This window comes from Aquila chrysaetos, chromosome 11 (assembly GCF_900496995.4).
Source record: "Aquila chrysaetos chrysaetos chromosome 11, bAquChr1.4, whole genome shotgun sequence".
Classification (NCBI taxonomy): Eukaryota; Metazoa; Chordata; class Aves; order Accipitriformes; family Accipitridae; genus Aquila; species Aquila chrysaetos.
In genome coordinates, this window is record NC_044014.1 from 21,746,422 (window position 1) to 21,769,939 (window position 23,518).

At 42.9% G+C, this 23,518-nt stretch overlaps 3 protein-coding genes across 3 annotated transcripts; 1 reads left to right on the forward strand and 2 right to left on the reverse strand.

Annotated features, from left to right (window-relative positions):
• Positions 1 to 4,210: 4,210 nt before the first annotated feature.
• On the reverse strand, positions 4,211 to 6,389 carry LOC115348069 (beta-microseminoprotein-like; the record flags this gene model as incomplete). The annotated part of the gene is made up of 3 exons (XM_030030055.1): positions 4,211 to 4,340; positions 5,486 to 5,588; positions 6,308 to 6,389. Coding segments are annotated over 3 exons (315 nt in total), but the record flags the coding sequence as incomplete, so codon positions are not given.
• Positions 6,390 to 12,241: 5,852 nt separating this feature from the next.
• On the forward strand, positions 12,242 to 12,611 carry ELOB (elongin B). Its single transcript, XM_030030849.1, is given in 2 exon segments — positions 12,242 to 12,490; positions 12,492 to 12,611. Coding segments are annotated over 2 exon segments (369 nt in total).
• An 8,222-nt stretch (positions 12,612 to 20,833) lies between these two features.
• LOC115348330 (beta-microseminoprotein-like) lies at positions 20,834 to 23,518 on the reverse strand. Its single transcript, XM_041127403.1, has 4 exons — positions 23,510 to 23,518; positions 23,030 to 23,177; positions 21,663 to 21,768; positions 20,834 to 20,963 (listed from the first exon to the last, which is right to left on the reverse strand). Exons 1-4 carry the CDS (start codon positions 23,516 to 23,518, stop codon positions 20,834 to 20,836), a joined length of 393 nt encoding a protein of 130 aa, XP_040983337.1.

Genomic DNA, 23,518 nt, shown 5'->3' on the forward strand with positions numbered 1-23,518 from the left:
CAAAATAAGTCTAAGCTCTTATCAACTAAACTAATTGTGAAAATAATTTTTTTGTTTGTACTGTATTCTTTAATTTTTTCTGGTACCAGCTATTACAGATGTGCTCATCTACTTCAAGAGCTTAGCTGACATCTTTCATCATTAGAGAAATAATCAAAGCAGAAGCATGAATATTTAAGGTCTTTCTAGGGTATTTTGGCATTTCTCCTGTCTTACAATGCTGAGAAGCACAAAACTGGAATCTGTGTAATGAATGGTGTAAGCTGGAGAGCTGACCTTAGTTACTGATTCTTTCTTCAGGGCACGCTTGAGCTGCTTCTTATTTTATATTACTTATTTTTCCCAGCCTCCTTTCAGGAGCTTTATTTACCAGCTAGTTTGAACAGTACCCCATAGCCCAGCATTTCCCTTTTACCCAGGTGCCTCAGAAGAGGACGATCTTTCTAATCTGTTTAGGGAAGAGGACATGAAATCTGTGCTCCAGCTGAAAAGGCATGAGCCCACACAGATCTTGAGCCTCTTGCCAGCTCCTTAGGAAGTAGAAGCTTCCTATCTTACTGGAGCCAGAAAAGCTGAAATGATTTATTTAGCTGGCCTGTTTACTTCTGTATCTTCCTTAATTTATTTATCACATGTTTATTTGTTCTGCTGTTCAAAGCATTAAAGAAAGGGGAGGAAAACCCCTAAGAAACAGACAGTCCTTTTACTGAGGGGTATTTTAATGTGTGAAGCTGTTCTTCTCGTCCCCCTTACCTTGCAGGATTCTTCAGCCAGCCTTATCGCCACACCTTCCAAACATTTAAAGAAATGCTGTGTCACTTTATTCTCTCGATTCAGACATCTGGGCAGAGCCTGCAAACTAGTAAATTAGCATCTGCTCTCTTCTTAAAGTCAACAGAGAACAGCTGCAGCACTGTTCCTGAAAGACTGCTCAGGGCTCTGCCACCCAGGGATCAGGAAATGACCTAACCACCAATATTTTGCTATGGCAACTGGGACTTTCTTCTTGACAGTTTTAGGATGAACTGCTGTAGCAAGGTTCTGGCCATTTTTTGATGAGATGAACGGGGATGCATTAGAGTCCTATTACACGCATGTTCTTTCGACATTGTGTCCAAACTGCAGGGTGAAAATGCTCACTATTAACAAGCTAATGTGGGAGCAGCGCTTGGGTCATTCAAACCCTGCACTAGTTCATGTAGCTGGGACTTACATGCACACAGCAGCTACTGAGTGTAAGCCAAGAGATGTGGCGGGGCTGGAGCTGCCGTGCAGTAGCTGTCCGGCCTGTAGCATAGAGGAGAAAATACCGGAGATAGCTTGGAGTGAGAACAGCAGCAGCAAGACAAAGATGCAGATGCCTGTTTCCTCATCCAGGTGGGTCTTGTAGGCTTGGTTCAGTACCTTGCTGAAAGGGATGCTGGTACCCGAGCTGGCTGGTTTGAATCTGGCCGTGTTCAATTTCACTATACAATGGGGACTGCTGAACATGTATCTGTGGAGAGTCTCTGTGAGGATCCTGACCCATTAAGGCTTTTGCAAAATGCACAAGCAGTACTTGTGAGGGTGCATAAGGGTGGAAATTCCTCTATACGCAGGACACTGGCTGCTGGGAAGCGATGTGGAAGTACTGTAGTCTCAGCTATTGCTAGTCATGTGCTGGTCAGACTGGCTGTTTCTCTTCATATCAGTAGGTTTGCATTGATTCTAGCAACCAATGGACCAGCCCCTGTTTGCTGTTGATAGGGAATGGAGTTAAGAAACTGTAGCTGGCAAGGTATGGGGCTGTCCTACTATCCACAGAGCAGTAAGAAGGCTTACTCCCGTTCTCTGTCCACAGCATGTGCTCCTGTTACAGGAAGGCACTGGGAACTGTCCTGTTTTCTCTGCAGTTTATTACATAAGACAGTTGGACTCCATGGAGACAACACGTTTCAAGGGGGTACAGGTGCATGGGGAAATAGTCCTCTCTGCTCTGGCCAAACAACTCCTTCCTGCAAGTGGCTATGGTGACAGCAAGGCCTCTACCAACATTCATTGGGTGCAATTAAGCATTTTCCTGGCAGTGACAGGATTGTCACACCAGTGGGATTACAGCTGCACTCTGGATGCTTTGAGGGTCTCCTCCAGTGCTTTTATGTCACATCTTCAGCCATATCAGCCCTCATTGATGAAGCCCTGATGCTCTGTCTCTTTCTTTCCTCTGAGCATGGAATTTCAGAGGCCAATTCTCCTACAGTACATTTAGCAAATCTAATTGTGGTCCAGCATCTGGAGTCCTGCTCTCTCTGGCACAGTTAAACAGTGAGTAAACAGTGTCTACAAAGAATAGTACTAGGTACTTGATGACGAAAGCATAAGGAGAAAATGTACCATGGAACAGTACATAGTCCATGTGTATGCTAAGCTTATCAGGTCTACATGGCATCCTTGTAGGTATTTTGCACAAGTTTGGTTTGGCTTTATTTTGTCAGAATCTCTACATCTCTTTGAAGCAGAATTGATATTTTAACCATTTTCAGCCTTCTCCAATTGGTTCATAACCTTCCTTCCATGGGGGGAGCTATGAAACTGATATATCTTCCCAGGGATTTTTCTGAACTGCTTAAATGATGTTCAAGCCTTCAGGAAAATAACCCTGTTACTCAGGGGCCCCTAGGCAGGCCCTTATAAGTGCATCTAGCATTTAGGAAGTTGATAGCATGATCCCTTTATATCTATATCTGTATCTATCTCCATATATATATAACTGGGTGAAATCCTCTGATCCACTCTCAGCAAATAGAAAAGTGAGGGCCCCTCCAGTGTCTGCTACTCACAGATTGGAAGGGTCATAACCAGCTCCAGTGATGTCCACCCCATTACTCCCAAGAAGGCACAGGGGGATATCATCAAAGGGAACTGCTACTAGCCAGCTCTAACTAATCCTGAGGGCCAAAAATTTAAGAAGGTACAATTGTATTTCTCATTTTACCTGCTTCTTGGAACCACCTTAATGACTTTCTGGTAGTACCTGGAGCCATGGATGGGTTTTCTTCTAACCATTGGTAAGCCGTTTTCCTTCGTATGTGCAGGTTTTCTACATGTATACTCTCAGCACTGCACTTGAAAACAGACAATGAGACTGTGGTTTTCCACAACAGGTATTAAAAAGAAGTTGTTGTTTCCATCAGCTGAAATATTTCATTGTAATACACTTCAGCAAGGTAGAGGAAAGGCAAATGAAGAAAACACCTATGATGTCAGCATTGAATAAACTGAATACGCTCAAATTATTTATCTGGGTATTTTAAGCTGTACAGCACTCTTGTTATAATTGCTCTTAATATTGTCTAAGTGTGTTTTATAGGTTATTTCTCATATAAACCACTTTCATGGACTTCGTACCAGGCACAGTGTAGTGCCTGAAGTCTACCGGCTAAACACATTTCATAACCTAAACATAGTCTAGGTTTTCTGTACAAACAGCTTTCATGGGGTTATTTGTCAGTGGACTTTGATCCAAACAAGATTATTGCAGGAAATTCTACCCCAGTATGGAAGGCTACAGAGCTATTTATATGGCATTTCTTTGCAGCAGGTTGGACTCTCAGGCATGGGCTTGCCTTTTTTGTAATATAGCAGTTATCTCCTGGGGAATATGTTCCCTTGTGCATCTGCACTAATGGATTGACCTACACAAGGTACTGGGGTGGGGGGGGGGGGGAGGCTTTCAAAGGGCTGTTTTCTGCTTTGTTTCATCCTATTCTTCTAGTATGCATGTCCTTGGGGAATGTCAATGAGCATAATAGCTTAATGAATCCGTTTGTCTGGCAACAATTTATATCATACCTGTTAGTCTAAAAGCTAGATTATTTCCAAATCAATAATTAGATTTACAAACATTTACAGACACCATAAATTCTTCTGTTTTCAACAAGACCAATCAGTGACTACTTAGAATGAAAAGCAGTGATCTGATGTATGTGAAAATTTATTTAACTCTGGATCCCAACAGGAAAAAAGTCACAAGTTATCTGTGGTAAAGCTTGGTTACAAATGTGTATGTTATAAGATAATCCACCTAGTGTCAGAAATGAGATAGATGTGGCACAGTTAGAGCCATTCCTCCTGAAACCACGCTGCTTTGCTGCTTTCCTCTAAAGGAGAGATCCAGAGCATGTTCAACTTCTGGGGTAGGTACGGAAGAGGAGAAATACATCACGTGGTCTTAACCAACTCCATTGTAGACTTTGCAGCTTATGTCAGGATTAGTCTTCTTCACCACTCGGATGGAACAGCTTTTCTTGTGGAATAGGCCAACACAGTTCACCCTGTCATAGTTCTTGGGGATTAAAACCCTGTCATTGAGAAAGGCAAAGAGAAAATCAGCAGCCACAACATGGACTGAGAAGGATGCTTACTGAACTACAGCCATCCTGGAGCAAGCTACATCATGGATCGATTTGGCTCATGGATTCCATTAATACAACCACTATGGATTATCATAGAGGAATACAGAGCCCTGATCATGGCTGTTAACAGATGATTTCCCAATGTTTGTTCTAGTTTAAATGCAGTTCTCACTGGTCATTCTGTTAGGGATTGGTATGAATTCTCACACAGAGACAAAACAGGGATTAATTCTGTCTTCCCCGTTCAAACTAAGACTTTCTTGATAATAACAAACCATTTAAAGAGTGCTGAATCACCCCAGCATGAACACCTCCCAGCCAAGCCTCTTCTCAGCACAGGCTGACTCCCTCCCTTCTATGGCTGAGGACAGCCAGGAATATTTCCCGCCAAGAGTTCCTTGGATTGTAACATTCCTCACAGACCCTTTATGGGACTCTGTCTCCCTCACCTCAAGAATAATTTTTCCAGCCTTCTGGGGAGCTAATCAATTCACACCACTATATTCAGGAAGACACAGCTCTCTCTGATGTGTCGCCTGCCATCCATGAGGCAGGAACATATGGGAAGATTTAGAAAGCAAATTATCAGAGCAGGGCATGTGTGCTCTGTTTCGATAAGCAGGAAGGGTGGGCACTTGGCAGCATGGGAAGGATGTGGAGCAGCTCTGGCCTGATTAGGTGCTTGCAGGCAGGCCACTGGTCTGGTGCAGTGCTGCAGAAGCCCACATATATGTGTGTTGTGGGGTCTTTAGCTATCTGGAGACAAGCTGCTGAATAGAAGGAGGAAGAAAACAGAGGCTAAAGACAACCATACAAGCAGTTAGTGTCAGAATCAAAAGAAGGACTAGGTGATGAGGAAGAGCTGTGTGCTGGAAAGACCCTAACTGTGTTTCATTTTGTTTCTTCCTAAAAGAAGTCTATGTGATTGCCAGATCATTCTGCTTGGTCACGATTAAAGCTAACTGCGAAACAGGAAGAGGAATTTTGCTTATGCAAGTATAAATTCCAACGCACGCTTTCACTGAAGTTTTTTAAGTCTGAACATTTCCACCAGTTCCTGAATAAGCAAACAATAATTTGGGTGAACTTACAAGCTGCAGCAAATCATTGCAGTCATCTTACACCGGCATTGGTAACAATCTTCAGTCTTCCACACCGCACCAAAAACATAGAGGTTTCTGTTTGAAAGGCACCCTGCATGTACACACCAGAAAATGATAGTCAGTAGATCATATGAACATGTATCAATAGACATAGACCACAGTCTTATGTTTGTGGACTATCAGTCAAAGAACTGATTTCCACAGAGTCACACCAGGGAAGAATCTAACCCAGTGCTCTGCAAAAAAGATGCCTTGTCTTTGCTCCTGAAGTGTGCATGAGTGTATGACATGGCATGATAAAGTCGCAGCAACCACATAACAGAGAAGGATTATTCCGCTACTGCAATGGATCTGAGAAACGCCTTAGCTCATGGCTACGGTAGGATCTTTCTGCCCTTTCTCATATTCAACATACAGGTCTAGACTAATTTCTTCCTCCTCCCCAATTCTTATTAGACTTCAACTTGCTCTGCTAAACTGAATTTAAACACCAGCTGTGTTGTCTTTGCTTTGATTTTAGTGTCAGGTACCCCCCTCAGGTTAGTCAATGTTGCTTAAAAGTACATGGTTTTTGCCACATGGGCAAGGACTTCAGTTATACATCAGCCCAGAGGGTAACTCTTGAACAGAATAGAGTCTCTCCCTGTGTGACCAGTGATGCCTCCAGGTGGGCTGATTCCTGGGTACACAGCTGTTTGGATCATTCTTCAGCAAAAAACATATTATACTGTTGCAACATTTCTAAGAAAAAAAGGCTTTGAATCTCTGAATTAATGCTTCAGGGATATCTAATATATTTGCCATTCTTACCGTATTTGCTGGCTGGTCTAAAGTAACAGCGAGCATCACACAGAGTCCTTGAGAAGAGAAGGATCAAGCAAAAGAACAGGAAGAATTTCTAGAAAAGAAACAAGAATCTTTCTCTCAAATTAGGTGTTTATTTCAAAGATCTAGCAGACTAACTTGCACAGAATTAAGGATAAATCCTACTATTCCCAACAAACTCAGATTAAAAAACGCTTCCAGTGTACATGCACATACACATACACACACACACACACACATTCTCTGAGCTGCTAACTTACCATACTTGCATGGGCTGCTCACATTTTGTAATGAGGAGTAGTGTGTATTTATATACAGTGAGGAAACAATGGTCAGTGCAAAGGGAGGTGATGTAAATGTGAGCACCCGGGTGCCAATGGACACTCTAACCTGTTCCGATCATCGATCATAAGGTGGCATCTCAAAAAGACTTACAAAGGCTTGTTTTGTGCACTGACGTACGCTGGCATCTTGATCTCCATTGTGCTGGTGTCAATCTGAAGAAACTCCAGTAGACAGACTAGTTACTCCACATCAGCATTGGTGTCAGTGGAAGGGTCTGACCCCCAGAAAGCTATACCTCCAAAACTGGCAGGCCATCAAGGAACAGTGGGGAAAGGGCACATGCTAAGCAAGGCAGCAGGGCACTATTGTTCGGCTGACCTGCTACAGAGATCGCCCCCAGGTATGGAACAGGCCATTCATACAGTGCAGTGGTGTGGAGAGTCCACTGTTCTCAGACTGATTTATTATAATTTCAATTATTTTATATGAGGCACATTATTCTGTCCCTATTTAGCAACCTGCAGGGACTAGCTGTAGTTTTGTATCTCTCAGTTGCTGAAGCAAAACCAGGCCTGGGGAATAGAGGCAGATCACTACAACCAGATAGCACCATTTTAGCAGGAAAAGGGAGAGGAGCTGTGCATTATCTCAGCCCAGAAACGAATGTAAGTCAGGATGATTGTCACTCATGGCTCCCTTTCTGACAGCAACAGTAGTGATGCTAAGGATTGAGGAAGGCAAAGAAAGAAAAAGTTCCAGTTTTCTTTCACCCTATGCATGCCCTGCCTCTAACACAGCTGGAATCAGACACCAATGGGAGTATTGTTTCTGTCACACTAAAAAGAGGACATTTCTTTCAACACACGTCTTGCCACAGGTGTCCAGGTCTTTGTGCCATTAGACTGTTGCAACACACAGTATGTGAGGCTGCATCTCAAAACCAGCCAGAAAAACTAGCACAGATGCCTGTGGCTGTATCAGAGGCTGTAGGGATTCAATGCTTTACTGAATTGGAGCATAGGCATAACAAATTTTGAAAGTTACTGGAGGATTCCTAGCATAATGGGTTGCATTAATTCCATTAGCTTGGCTCTTTCAGCATACCTGGGTTTAATTAGACACCTTGATTGGTATGGCTGAACTCATTAGCTTCCACTGACTGACAAATAGCTAGAGGAAGCAAAGCTGCACTGGAAGTTGTTTGGGGATAAAAGGGGTAGTGGCAGAATGAGTGTGGTCTCTTGAGAGATCTGGAGTAAAAGGATAGTTGTAGAGGAGATGTCTGCTGTTTGTTGTGACAGAAGATCTGATTTATGTAAGTTCTTTTTGTTTATTTGTTTGTGTGTACTTAGCAAGAGGCTTTAGAGCTTCTGTTGTACTTTGGTTTTAGCCTTGTGGTGCAGCTGTCAAGTTTTGTGTTAACCTTGTGATTTTGGTAGATTATGCTCTCTGTGTGGTTCTGCTGCAGGAAACCGTGATGGTATCTAATGAAGTGCCTTGAGAAAATATTCCTCCTCTGGTAATCCTTAAATGAATGAATTTCTCTTTGAAGGGAATGATTTGCTCAAAATTACTTTGTTAGCAATTAGAGGCAACAAGGTGAAAATACAACATATCTCTTGCACTATTAAGTATGTGATGTGAACTTGGTTTTATTTTAATTGAAACCATTTGATTAGGGTCTAGTGTAACCAGAGGCCAGACCCACTTCTGCCCTGTCCCTACTATAACTCTTGACAAATCTTGTGCTGTTTCTTGAGGACAGGTAAGTGTTGCAGTGTATAATATCTCTAATAAGAGTATGGTTGCAAGGAAATGTAACAAGCAACTTGTGACTTGAAGGGCATGGTGGATTCTAAATTATTGTCTTAAGATGATTAGTTTACTTAATTAGTTAGTTATCCTTTCTTCCTTGGAGAGAAATAACTATATTAATAACTTTCTTATAATTCTTGCTCTTTCTCAGGTAGACAAATGTATAAAATAGGAAACTGAAGTGTGGTGTGATCAAGGCTGTTGCTGCCAGAAATGCCTGGCAGCTCTACTTCCTTAACGTGAAGCATATGTTGAAGTATGCTGTGTGCCTTTTCTTTTCCTTTAAAAAAAATAAAATAAGGCAGCTTAAAACATCTTGGATTGCAGACTTGAGAATGAAGAAACCAAGGAAGTGCTTATGAAAGCCTGTAGTATTAAGTGAGTTGCCTATGGGATCTGTAGCAGAGCAGAGCCTGTCTCTGTTAATGTTCCTGCTGACCTCCTTGGAACTTTCCTCTTGAGACAAAGAAAGTTTTCCAAGTGAAATGTGTAACAAAGGAGTAGAGAGGATTCCCTGTTGTGCAGACGTAAATGAAGTCACCTTCTGGGGCTGCAGTGTTAAGCAAGTGTCCTCTGGGCATTCTTCTGTTAGGGGAAGGTTAAGTCGTCCTAGCCTAGCTGATGGCTGTGATAGGTGAGAAGGTTGAGTGCCTCCGAGACATGGAGGTTATGGCAGCTTGCTGCTTTCCCTTTATACCTTCTGCCTTGGGGTCTGTTGTGCTGCAAGGGCTTGCAGCCCAGCTGTAGACATACTGATGTAAGTCAAACAACTTCCTTCAGTGGCTGTGGGGGTATGGCAACAGTTAATGCATGGGCCTCCTCAGCTTGAGGCCTGTGAAGTGATCAGAGGAATGTCCAGCACTGCCTTTCCCTGTTCGTCTAGCTCCTGTGTCTGTCAGGGAAGGTGCTGAACTAAACTGGTCAAATAATGTAGTGGCTTGGCTTAAATAGTGTCTCTGTGCCAAGCCAAGGAGGCAATCCTGCCCTGGGAAGCTTTTGCCAGTTAGAAGGATTCTGAGTTTTTCTGGGGAGATGCCTGGAGTTGGAGGGTCTGGGCTGAACCAGAGGGGTGCCTGGATGGTGGCTCCAGATCACCAAGGCTCTGACCAGGGTATCATATTCCATAATTTGATTAAAACTTGCTCACACTGAAAACATTTCTTCAGTAACCTTTAGTGTCTTTAGACGTGATCTGCTGGATGCCTATTGCTTCACCTTGTGTTTCCTGATTCAAAACTCCATCAACATACTACTTAATTACTAAACACTATAGTAGGCTTCAAAACTGGATTAAAGCACATGAATAAATCTGAACTGACTTCAAAATGGTTCATGTTAACTGTTTTAGAGAAGTTAGTAAGGGAAAATGATGCTCCTTCTGGCTCAGACAACTGATTGCCTCCATTTTTAGCTGAACTCATGGGAGTAAGCCATTAGGTAGGACCCTACCTAATGTGTGTGCAACTCTTGGGAAATCAAATGGACTTCATGAAACTTGATATTTTCCCCAAAAGCACCACCTGTGTGACCTAGCCCTTGTCAGTGGGAATATAGTTTGCTACTTATCAGGGTGCAGCAGCATCCCCACTTGTGGTGGGTGGTACTGTCTTGCCTCTGCAAGAAGGATTCAAGATTGAATTCCTGATGCTTTTAGGTTATGCAAATGAACTCTGCCTAAATCCTCTCCCTAATGTAAGCTTTAAAAAGATACTTCTCTATTAACTCTTCCTTTTTCCCCATCAGTTCCCACCTTTACCAGTCTGGGGTAAATGACAGTTAGGTCTTGGGGGGGGGGGGGGGGGGGGGGGGGGGTGTGTTTATTTAAACTTGAACTACTTCAAGTTGTTTAGCCTATGTGCATGCTTCCCCCTTGTCCAGCTTGGCTGTGTCTCTGAACAGTCTCCCTTTGAAGCAAAAATTGAGTTCTCTAGCTGCTGCTCATGGAGAAGGCCTGACTTTTTTCTTTAAACTCTTCAGCAAAATGACATAACACAAAGGCAGTGTAACACCTCCACTACCCTGAAGAAAGGTAAACGTTGCTTTTTCCTTCCTTCAGTACTAGGATTATGGAGTGGGTAGTTTTGGTCTCAGTCCACAAATTTATTTAGATCCCAAGGTCCCACTTGCCTTCAGCAGGAATTAGCCCTTGCATAAACTCTGAGTCCAGAGCAGCTCCCTTTTGTTTTGTTGGCTATGCTGCACTTGTGACATCTCTGCTCCTTTCTTCCCATCTCCTGGAGAACACACTGCAAAGCACAGGGAACCTCAGCTGGAACAGGCACACGTGCATGTCTGAGCTGGCATGACATGAAGAGACAGTTAAGGGCCATACTTAGATGGCACGGTACCTGGGTCACTGCTCAGGGATGGATAAATGGGGCTCTGCCAGGCTGAAATAGCATTGTCTGCCTTCCTGTTGGACAGGGAAAAAAAATACTGGAAGAACAGAGTTATTGCATCTGTTACTATCTCTGGTGTAATCTAGCTTGAATGACCATACAAGGGATCAACTCTAGCCTAAGTTTGTCATGGAAAGCTTGCATGTGCCAGTGATATCAAAGTGCAGATGGCAGAGAAAATCAAGGTTAAATACTTTTTTCCTTTCTCTCTGACCTGGTGAGTGAGAGTTTTGCCTTCAGCAGTGCAGGGCTGCAGGTAGCTGACTACTGCCACTGCTTGCCTTTGTCCAGAGGAGTGTCTTGCTCTGCTTCTTGAGGGGGTTCCAAATGGGGGGTGGGGGGAGCAGTAACTGCTCATGAACCTCTGGACCTTACCCCTCTCATCCTGAAGACAAGAGCAGCCCACACCCCTGAAGTGCAGCTATTCTTCCAGGGGCTGGGAGTAGGGTTTGGTGTCTGTGGGTGCAGATGGAGCCATCCCCGTGCTGGCCCTGAACTTCTCTGTGGGAACTCATAATGGAGGCTCTGGGAAGATGGCCTTCACTCTCTTGAGCATTTCAGAGCTGAAGCGAGCCTTTAGCCTCTCGGGTGTGACTTGCTCTGCATGTGACAAGCAACTATGCTGGCACTACCATAAAGTACTCCTAAAATGGCTGGGCTTTGAAGAGCTCCCTTTTAAGCTAATGCTACCAGCCCTGATTTCCCCTCCTGCTCTGCTCCTATGTGAGTTTCTTCCACCTTAACCAAACTCTGAGGGAGAAGAGTTACTCCTAAGCTAAGACTCTGCCATCAGCATTGGTGCTAAGCAATGAGCTATTTTGATGACTAACTTCCTGGAACTGCAGTAGAAGGCTAAAATATCTCAACACTGTCCATTAGTTTGACAACTCTCAGTGCTCCTGTATTTATCAGCTTTCCTGTCTTTACTGAACACATGAAGGAACCAGGGAAATCCTTGTCTCTTGCCTGACTAGAAACCAAAAAACCACAACCATTTTGTGTGCTACATTCTCCTGAGCTGAGTGCAGTCAAAGCTGCATGCTTGGCTCTTCCTGGGATCTCGGGTAGATGCACGTGGCTCAAAGCAAACTGAGGATGAAACCCTTTCAGGCAAGAAGCTAAAGTAATACAAATGCTCATTAACAGTGTTAAAAGCTCTCTGCTAGATGATATTTAGCTAGGAACACAAAAGTTGTTAAGTACTTAATAGCTCTGCTTGTGTAGAGCATGAGGGTCTTGGTCTGTCTAGCAGAGCAGCTCCCTGTAGCTTTTTTGTTTTTCCTGTCCTTGTCCTCATTGGTTCCATTTCTCTAGTGACGGTTCTGTCTTGACTCCAGTTATTCCCCAAAATACAGGTTTCTCACTAAGAGGATGTAAATCTGTTTCCCAGTGACAGGGGACTGCAGGAAGCCCTAGTGTAATGATAGATGTCTACCTGATGGTTCACCGTCACAGGACTACAATCTTGACTGAGGCCAAAGAGACAACAACTGTGCATGAGTTGAAAAAGGTGGTAGAGGGAATACTGAAAAGGCCACTGGAAGAGCAGCGGCTCTACAAAGATGACCAGCTGCTGGATGATGATCATAGGACTTTACTAGACTGTGGCTTAAGCAGCCGAAGCTGCCATCCTGATGTTCCTGCCACGGTGGGCTTGGCTATATTCAGAACCTGGCAATGGCATCTTTGAACCATTGTGTATTGACCCCTTCTCAAGCACCCCAGAGCTACCTGATGTTAAGAAGTCACAGGTGTGTGGTAGCAGCTCTAGGGAGCAAACCTTGTGTTAAAACCAGCATCTCCTGTCTTGCCTCTTGCAGACAGGGTGCTGGTCTTGTCTATGTATCCTGTGTCCAACCACACCCTTCCAAATGTGTCTATCTGCCCAATAAAGAATTGCAATTCAATTATGTGATGTCGGTGTGCTGTAGTGTCCAGGCAGCCAACAGAACTGTTTCCTGTGATCCTTCTCCCAAATTATTGTTGGAGGAGAAAGGTGGCAGCAGCTGGTTATGTGTGTACATCCTGAATTGTAAGTGGTGTGTTCTGCCATTTGTGTTTCTTCCAGCCAATGCCCAGCTCTGAGCTGCTGGGTTGTTGGAGGGGGGGAAGAATTGTTGCACAGACTAACTTGGTATGTGAGCATTTGTTTCTATGTCTTTATCTTGACTCCTGACAGTAGTGTCTCTGAGGAGTTTGGCTGGAAATCTTGGGGGACAGGGGTGCAGAAGGAATATCTAGTCCTGCCTGTAGCAAAATCTTTAGGAAGACTATAACCTTAAGACCTGAGCAGAGGTAAGGTTAGCAAATGGAGCTTATTACCTTCAAAGTTAAGGGATGTTGCACTAATACAACACACACTGATGAATTTCCAAAGCTGACATTAAGTATGGTTACTGGCATGGACTGTTGAAAACCTCTATCACTGGACAAAGATTTTTTTTTTTTTTTTTTTTTTTTTTCTTCAAAGGATTAGGAATCTACTTTCTTGCATCTGCCTTTGCCATTCTTGAAAGGCAAGAAAAATACAGTGGGAAAAGGGCCAGTATAGCCAGAAACTGATATAATAAAACTGCAGTTTGAGAGTTCTTTAAGAAGGAAATTGGTTACCACAAGCTTTAAAGCATGAGATTGGTCCTATCAATGCTTCTACTGTTAAGAAAGCTTATGAAGTCACTTCTCTTCCCAAACAGCATTGATGCCAGCACTAATATTTTTTTCTATGAACCAGCCTATTTCAGAATTAATATTAGACTTTCCCTTTTATCCCTAGTGATGTTTTCACAAGCCATCACATCTGACTTGACTCACACTGCTGTGCTGCAATGGGAAACTCCTGGGTTTTTTTCTCTGTTAACAATCAGAGGTGTCAATGCATCTGTTCCCTAAATGAAACTCTGAAGTAGTGTTATTGCTAAGTTTTCCTTCTCCTGTATCAAGGGTAATTTGGGCAGGCCAGTCTATGTCCAAGTTCATAAAACACTCTTAAAACTACTCACTCCTGTCCATGATACCTCCTTGGATATAGACTAAATATATAGACACTTCTAAAATGCCACTTATATTCTTAAACCTCACTGGAGCAAACAGAAATGGAGCTCAAGTCTGCTAGCTGAATCAGCATGTAGGTTTTTGTGTTCTTTGTAGCTCTGACTTGTCCATCCACTCTTTCCAGCACAGAAGTGCTGTGACAGAACTAGGATGTTATCACTAGTGAATTTATAGGAGAGAAAAAACATCAAACCAAACAAAAACTTCAGCAATAACAGAAAAAGAAAGTTCCAGAGCTGTCATATCTGTACATAAATAAGCTGTACTAATGTAGCTAGGCTGTGGTTACAGCAATCTGCTCAATCAAGCTCCTGATACTTCCCACTAGGCTTGCTGAAAAACTTAGTTCCTCGCTGAAATTCTTGACTGGCAGTGAGCACCAAGCAGGGAATACTGGCATGCACTCTCCATTTCTGATACAATTTTAGTTGTTCTGACTTTTGAACCCCTTCTTACTGAAGAGAGATGGAAGAGCCCCCCATTTAAAAGAGATACTTGGAAGAAAGTGAAGGGAGGTGTTAATGAGGGATATTGGCTGCTCAACAGTAATTATATCCTAAAAACATAGGCCTGAGGCCAGCCGTGTAGCCAAACCAAATGTTGAATTTCTGGGTGTTATGCTCACAAATGTCTCTGCCAGGATTCAGAATAATGTTACAGAGTTGATCTCTTATCTAACCCATTTGTATAATTTGCTGTTAATATTAGAGGACAATGCTCTATGCTTTGAATGAACTTGTTCAATAGTCCGCCTTACACAGCCAAATACAACACATAGGAACAAACAACTGAGCTGGAAAAAGACTTTTGTTAAATAACCCAGTCTATGACTTCAGGAGGCTAAAGAATTTTGAATCAATACTGCACCAAGCCAGACCCCTGCTCAATTCTCCTTGACCATCATCTTTGTTGTGTGGGACAGCATCTCTTTGTTCAGGAGCAGGGCAAGAGCAGGAGCACACCCCAATAAAATATGCTTTTGCAGCCCTGGGGAAGTTCCTCCATGTGCGGGACATGGAAAGGCTAAGGGATGGTGCTGTTAGGAGAGATCAAGCAAGTCCCAAACTAGGAAATGAAAAGGGGAGACGAAGTGCCTCAGGAGGCTGTTGTACTCTAATGACACTGTAACTTGTCTCAGGATAGCACGTTAGGGAAGCTACACAGTCCCAAGCTGGTGTTTCAGCCCAGTCCAGCTACCCTGTCCTTCATACAGTGGACCAGAGTGACTTCTGTGTTATATAGCTTAGGGAATGAATTCTTTCACAGTCTGTGAATGAGCTGTTATAGTCAAAACTGCTTGCTGCTGTCTCTGTAGATTTGCCCCATCTTTGGCAGGCCAGGGCAGAAATGGGAGAAGCCCCTGGAATTACAGTGGAGAAAATACTGGGATATTTTGAAGGAGGTTATAATCTTGTGGCGGCAAAGGACTGCAGTTTATCAGTGCTCCTTAATGAAGATCTACTTGAAGCGTTGACTATGCAAAAACACTGAAGCCCTGGAGAAGTGTAAAAAGCATGGGTCAGTGGTTGAGACTTACACGCTGAAAGGAATGAAATGTGAAAACAGAATTTTGTGGGGTGGAGAGGAGTGTTAAAGTAACCTAGCCTTGCTGAGTGTTTTAGATTTGTCCTGTGACCTACATGTTCTGGAGTTTCACATAAATACCTGTTATAAAGCCAATCTAGTTTGCCCTAAAATAAACCACAGCTTGGCCCAGGGAAACATGCACACAACAATAGATTTGAACAGAAACTTTCAGGCTTTCAAAAGGTGCCAATGCAAACTTTCCTGCATACCAACAGAAGAGTTAGCTAAGAGCAAAATGAACAAGCAAAATTGTCATGAATTGAATTTATCTAAGCTTTTAAAATTGGCACAAAGCAGAATGTGAAGTGCAAATCTCTAGCTTCTTTGGTATGTATAATGTAAATGAGATCTGCACTTTTTTATAATTGTTTAAGTTGGATTTTATTTTTAAGATTGGGGCAAAAATTCTTAATGGAAACAAAACATGAATGGGTATAAAACCATTAAGTGTTAGGTGATAAACACTATTTAATAGGAAAACTTCCATCAGATTTATATGTGTGTTGTGATGTTTGATTTAAAAGACTTGGTAGTTGATAGGCTAAGCACCAGATTTCATTTTTAGGGCAAGAACACCTTTCCAGTACTCAAAAGATTTGCCTTGAAAAGAATTACTGGGAGTAGATGGCCAGTTATCCAAAACAGCCTCTCTTTCTAGGAGGGCTAGCAGGAGCTCTGTGTGCTACCAGGTGGAGAGAGGGAAACTGGGGGGAAGAGAGCATGCAACTTCTTCTGCTCTGCCTGGGCTGTGTTGCCTCCCAAGGTTCTGCAGAGTCTCTTAAACCTTTAATGTGTCAGGATAACTGAGGAAACTTCTGTGAATGTTTCCTTTCCACTATGTGGAGCTAGTGGTGTTATGATGTAAAGCTTTGAGGGTGGAGGGGTGTATTCTTTATGTGGGACTGTAGCTGTGCATGTTGAAGTAGTGAAATGCCAAGACAAAACATCACTTCACAAAGTGGGGAGAGCAAAGCAGAGCTTTGTACGCTCTGTCTCTGCTTTCTCGATTTTGAGAGTTTTGTCATCCTCCCATAGCTAGACTCCTTGCTACAGACGGAAGCCAAGTCCCTGCTGTGCTTCTGGTGTTCCAAAACTAGATGCGATAGGTAACATCATCTGTTTCCATGTTGAAACTTGGAGCAGTCAAGAGTCAAGTCTGCTCCCACAGACTGCTCCCTGGAGGCTTTTTGGATCAGACGTGAAATGAATCTTTCCTACTTCTGCATAGCAGACAGGGTAGATCTGCATATCATAACAAGACTTGGCAGATGGTGGAGAAAGGTGCTTGGGTGTTTAAACACATTTAAAATGTGTTTAAACAGGTCATGTAGGAGTGCTGGTTCAGGCTGGCTTTTCTGGAATTTGGGTGCATATGTCTACTCAGCCTTAAAAAGGAAACTAAGTCTTTGGTCACAGCTTACTTAAGATTTGGTGTTCTCTATGGACTTGCCTTGCAACTGGGCCTGGAATTCTGTTGCAGACAGAAAGACATCCATAGAATAGTTTGGGTTGGAAGGGAACTTTAAAGATCATCTAGTTCTGCCCCCCCTGCCATGGGCAGGGACACCTTCCACTAGACCAGGTTGCTCAAAGCCCCATCTGACCTGGCCTTGAACACTTCCACGGATGGGGCATCCACAACTTCTTTGGGCAACCTGTTCCAGTGTCTCACCACCCTCATAGTAAAGAATTTCTTCCTTGTACCTAATTGGAATGTAACCTCTTTTAGTTTAAAATCTTCACCCCTTGTCCTATCACTACAGGCCCTCGTAAAAAGACTGTCTCCATTCATGCTGCTGCCCTTCCTGTGTCACCTCCTTTGGCGGAGACTAGAAATAGCAACCCTACAATTTCCATTCACCATGGTGCAGTATTTTCTCAGAAAGTATTTCTGAGTCCTCTAGCCTCAACTCAGAAGTGTTGGAGTCTGTGCTAGGCATGGTGTCATTAGAAGATGCCTTCAAATATGCTTTCTCTTAGCATAGGCTTGCAAACGGACATAAAGAGGCTCATGGCCCAGCTGCTAATGGAGATGGTGTCTCCCAAGCAACGTCACTGAATGTGGATAGATTGTTTTGTGAATGGTAAGTCTTGAGCTTTCCAAGCAAGTGAGAGTGGGAAACAAGCAGAAGAGGCAAGCTAGTATTTCTGCTTGCAGTCATGCTGTCAGACAGTTTTCCCAAGAAACACATGTGCTTTGTGGTAGGTGAATTGTGATTGTACGTGGGTGCAGTTCCAAAATGGTTCTAACCTAACTTGAGCATCCTTGGCAGGTGCTGAAGGGGCTGGGCCTGGTCATCCAGAACAATGAGTTGGAACAGAACACTGGAAAACAAAATTTTAGTGCTAGAATAAGGAAGGCAGTAGCTAAAGGCAAGTAGTAAACTAATAGCCTGCACATGCACTGGATTAAACCAATTAGGGAGCTGGAGTCTGAGGTAAAAGCAGCTTATTACTGCAAGAACAAACCTAGTAAGAAGACGGGCTCCTCTTTGTGGGTGAGGCTCAAATTGCATCTGCTGCCAGGATGGCAATAACACAGAGCAAAATCTTTCCTTTTTGCTGTATGAAAAAAGGCTGAAGACTATTACACAAGCTCCAAAATGATCTGTCTGCACTCTATTTTGCTGTAGCAAATCAGGATGGCCTCACAAATGCCATCTCCTCTTGGCAGGCAAACTTTTTTACTCCTCTCTGTTGGGTGTTGGGACAGGCTGTGAATCTGAATGTTCTACCTGCTGTAAACAGCAAGATTCATGTCTGAGAACATGAATCCTATCTGCACACAGATGGCACTTGTAAGATACAAGATAGAATAATGACCTGTTTTTTAAACTTCCTCTCATGGCCTTGATGCTTGGGTAGAGTCCATCTGAAAACTCAGAAGCTGTAATGCTCCCAGTCCTTGGACAATTTTCAGAGAGTACATAATGGGATGCTACACCTGCTTCTACTCTGTCTGAGAGTACTCAAACTGGCAAACTTAAGCACACAGCGAGAAGCTCAGAGGTAAATGGATTTCAGTGGATTTCATTCTGTTTCAGAGATCAGATCATGATCTGCAGCAGAACAGAAAAAGACTGGTACCCTCAGAACAATGGGAGAAAGATAAATCAGCAGACTTCAGTAATGCAGAAAAGGAATTAACTGAGATGGGGATGAAGATGACAGGAAGGAGAAAAAACCTCTTCTTTTGGAAGACTGCACAGAATGTGATCTCTTATATACAGAGACCATAAACACAAAGCTCAACTTCACTCAAGTACAGGTCACAATTCCAGACTCATCAACATTTTCAGTTTAGGCTATGGTACTGCAGAAAAGGAATAATTCAGGGTTCAGAAGCACGTGTCTCCATACCATACTGAACCCAGCATGTCTCTGCAAATACTGTGAAAATTTATACCCCTGCTTTCAAAGCACCTTGCTTTTTGGTTACTGTTATATTTTTAGTCTTTGTATGCTCTAGCTTGTAGTCTTCCTGAATAGCATTAGGAACTCTGGATGTTATTTTTGACTGGTCCTGTGAAATAGTTCCTCACCACTAAGGGACATCTGATCAAGACAGAAACTGATCATGTGCCTAAATAGTTGGTTACAAAGCTTGTTCCACATTGCACTATAATTGACTGTCTGCATAAATAGCCCATAAGCAGGTCCCAGTAGCTTTCAGATATGGGTAGATGTTAGAAAAAAAACAACTAATTCAGCAGTCAGTTTCAGGTGAGTTTGGAGGTAAACTACAAAATAAATGAGTGCTGTAACAGACAAATTGTCAAGCTAGCTCTGGTAAGTACTTAATCGAAATCCCACTGTCTAAAGATGATGAGGGAAGAGGTATCCCTTGCTCTCAAACTAGTATTTTGGGTGTTAAGCTCTGAACTTCTACATACAGCATCTTCCTGGGCTTCACAAGAACATCGGCTCAGTTACAACCCAATCTTGCACGTGCTCCTGGGCAGCCTGTTGACACCTGTGCATTATCTGATGGGGACCACAAGACCTCAACCAGTGTTGCACAGGTTTTGGTAGCCGAGAAAGTGGGTAAGGTGCTGCTCAAATCATGCAGAGCCCTCTCACCTTTTTCCCAGTAGATATAATTGTTACTGCTCTTCATGTAAGTGCCTTATGGGCTTTGTGACTCCTTTAGTCTATTTGCACAGTGACATTAGCAGCTTTGGCATGTAAACTGTTGTATAAAGTATGTTACTGTGGGTCCTCTTCCAAGAGGGCATGTGGCAGTCAATTAAAAAAAAGTGTAACCAACAGGGTTGTATTCCTGGGGAAGGAGAAAGGGAAGCAGAGGTGGAATAAAACACTGGGGTGTAAGTCATAGGGTCCTGCGTTGCTCACTGGAGCACATGTGGTCAAGACTGACACAAGCTGAGGTTTGCCTTGCCCCTGCAGACAGCAGAACTGGGCCCTGCTGACAAGGTATGTGCTCATTCCATAATCTGAAATGAGGAACTATGGAAGCTCTGACATGCCCTTTATGTTACGGGGAAATCGAGCATGGAGACATAGGATGTTCATAGTCACTTGTGGAAAGAGGCAACTGAACAAATGTACCCATAAAGATTATGAAGCAGTGCTCCTAGGGAGAGCTTATACTGGCAAGTGTATCCCTCTCAGTTATTGTCTGTGGATTTGCCAAACTCTTCCTTGTTTGAGCCCAGTCCAGATCCTGCCTATTGGCTAATTTAATAACTTGAAGTTCTTAAGGACCTTTTATTTTACCCAAACCCCAGGTTGAGGACTGGGTCTGCTGTGATGTGGGTGCAATGGAAGTATAGTGCTGGGTTAGACTGGGTAGCTGGTGGCTCTTGTAGTCCATAGGTTGGGCAGGCTTCAGTGAGCCATATAGGATGAAAGATCACCAAATAAGACATTGTCCTAGAAAAGAGAGTGTTCAGAAAGATTTTTTTAAGTTGCTTTTCATTTCTTTCCCATGTTTTTTTGGAATGTTAATTCTTTAAGTTTCCATCCTCAAAGAAGAAAATCAGTCGCATGAATTTCTGATGTTTCATCTGATTTTATTTTAGCTTTAAGATACAGCTGTGCACAGATAACAGAATATACTCCCTGGCACTGAAGCGTGACTAGAGAAGAATTAACAGCTATTGAGGATGCTAAAAAATGTCAGCTTTAATTTCTGATCTCAAGGAAGGAACAAGCCAGTTCTTTCTTCATGGGGAAGCAGAAGGCAGAGAAAACAAGGGAGTCTTTTGTGGGTAGATATTCAGTTTTATTAAGTGTTAGATTTTATGAGTAGATTTCACTCAACAGCTGCATTTTTCAGTGTTTTTGAATTTGTGAGAGAGAGAACCCTTAAAAAAAAAAAGGAAATATCCCCCAAATCCACAATCCTGCTCTGTTAGCCCACCCAGGTATGGACTGGGCATTCTTTTGAGTGATCATCTTTCTCCACTACTTTATAAGTGCAGGTCTCCTTGTTGAAAATGCTTATACACTTCTCTTCATCATAGCCAGCTGGTGTTGCAAAGCTGTCATTGGGAAAAGAAAGACAGAGGTGATGACACCAAGAAGTGAACAGCTTCCATTTCAGATGGCATCTGCATTTTTAATATGAAGAGGCTATACTGAGGAAGTGTTCAGGAGCAGAAAAGGGAGCTCACACAAAGCTCCCAGCTCAAATGTTATTTAGTCTCTGCTTAAGCAGGATGAGGGGACAGTTGTAGTTTACTGATCTGATTTACACTCAGGGGATGTTTGTTGTGTTTATTTGCTACGCCAATGTCATTGCTTTTTCTTTTCAGCCACAGTATGGAACAAGAATTGCACGAGTGGTTGGGTGTCACTATAGGAAAAATTACAGGCAGGCCAGTGTACCTTGAGCTGCTTCTCAGGGAAAAGAGGTGCAGTGTGTGGCTTTGGGAAGATCTGGATTAGGACCAGTAGAAATTTCTTACGTAACTGTGTGTTTGTTCTTGAATCAGTATCTTGCCTGCAATTTTAGCCCCAAGAAGAATTAAGTCTTCTTTTTATTAAGAATAATTTGTTAAATATGACCTATATTAGTCAGAGGAACTTCTTGCATGCAGTGATGACAGTGTTGAGTTTTGTGATATGAAGTGAGTGAGAGAAGGGTCAGGGTTGTTTCTCAGGGACCCCTGTGTGAAGGGAAGTGGTTTGTGCTGTATCATGGCAGTGGAGGAAAACCCCCACTGCTGCTCTGAACTCACCTGGAGCAGCAGTCAATTCCGCCCCTGGAACAGGAGCAATCATGGCAGTCGTTGGTCCTCCAGTGGGAATCGAATTCATGCAGCTCTCCTTTTGAGTCACGGCAGCCTGAAAACGTAGTGTGCAAATAGCCTTTAGTGTCAGACCTATTGCACTAACAAGGCTATTGCTTGTACAAAATGGGTGGGATCTGTGTTGGCTCTTTACATTAACATCCCTGTCTGGCAAACACGGAGGTTCCAGAACAGAGCAGCACTGCTACCATTCTAACGCATGGAGAAGGGTATTCTGAATCGTTCTGTTTCCTGTGGTTCTCAGCAGCATCGGGTTTCCTTGAGTAGCTCAGCTTTAATTACAGGAATCAGAGCACCCAGCAGAAAGACAACTAGGCACAGACCTGGTCAGAATTAAGAAAAGGCTTTGACTTCCCCTGTCATTAACACCAACTATTGTTGACTCATCATTTAGAGCAAGACTAGATCTGCCTGGAAAACTTTTCCTAACCCTCAGCTGCAGGACGAAAGCACATACTGTATATAAAGTTCCTGTCCAACAGTCACAGAATAGACTTCCTAAATAAGTGAACTGGAAAGCAGGATTTTTATGAGGATGAGACAAGATGGAATGGAGGATTTGGGGGTTCTAGGCTGTGTCTTTGCCAGTAAATATGTTCTGTTTCTTTGGCAATGCTAACTCGTTTTTCTAGTAGTAGCACTAGCATTCCCAGAAAAAGCTGTATTTGGGGGCGCTTGGTTTATTTTGCATACTGGCACACATCAGCTCTTCTTGTATCCAAATAATTGCATGTTTCTTTTTTGAGCACTTATTTTCCTGCAGCTCCATTCATCTGTAGACTCATAGACTAGCTGTGTTCAGGAAGAGCAGTCCCAGAGTCAAGGGGAGCCGCCATTCTGTTCTTAAGAATTTGCCTTGGGATAGGGAAACAACTAATGAGTAAATTGATCAGTGTGCTTGAACTCTTGCCAATCAGTTTCCTGCTTTATACTGACTACACACATACATAGAGAAAGGCCCTTCTCCTCCCTTCTCTGTATTTCTAAATACACTGCCATAGTGAAAATATGAATTATTACTTCATGCAGATGGATAAACTAAGCCTATGCTACTTCCCTGGACAAAATTAATTTTTAATTTGGTCTCTGTGATGCTCCTCAGATAAACTCTTCTTTTTTTATAACATATTATAAATTCCCTGCTCTCCAAACTCCCTTTCCCCCCCATTTCCTAGTGGTTTCTCTCCACTGTTTCCACTTATTTCTAAATTGTGATAAATTGCACAGAATGGACAAATCAAATCAGGCAGTGCTTGTGGTGATGTCTGTCAAGTTGAGGACAGTTGACTTCTTACCTGCATGCTCACCGTCAGACATCTCTGGCTTCAATGGCTGAAAGAAGCAATAAGCATTGGACAGTGGCACGCTAATGGCCAGAACAAGAAGGCAGGCCAAGATGGTTTTCTGAACAAGAAAGCAGAATTCAAACAAATACTTAAGTAACTATTAAGATGTCTTGATGATAAATACTACCATTAGAAATAGGAAAATACATTGTGGTTTCAAATCAAAATCCATTTGTCTTTTACAGTTTAGATACTTTAACATGCAATCAGGAATACTGAACCATTTCAAAGAAGCAGAGGCAGAGCATCATTTGGGAGGGAAAAAAAAGTCTTTCCAAGCTGTTAAAATCAAGCATTGCCTGCTACAGGACTGATAGACCCAGATACTGTTTGTGAAAGAAGTATGTTCTATTCCTTTCCCCTCCCCATTCATTTTTCTTGTCCTTATTTTCTTCGTAGGATTGGTCACCAACTGTCTCTGCCACTAACCTCACTCAT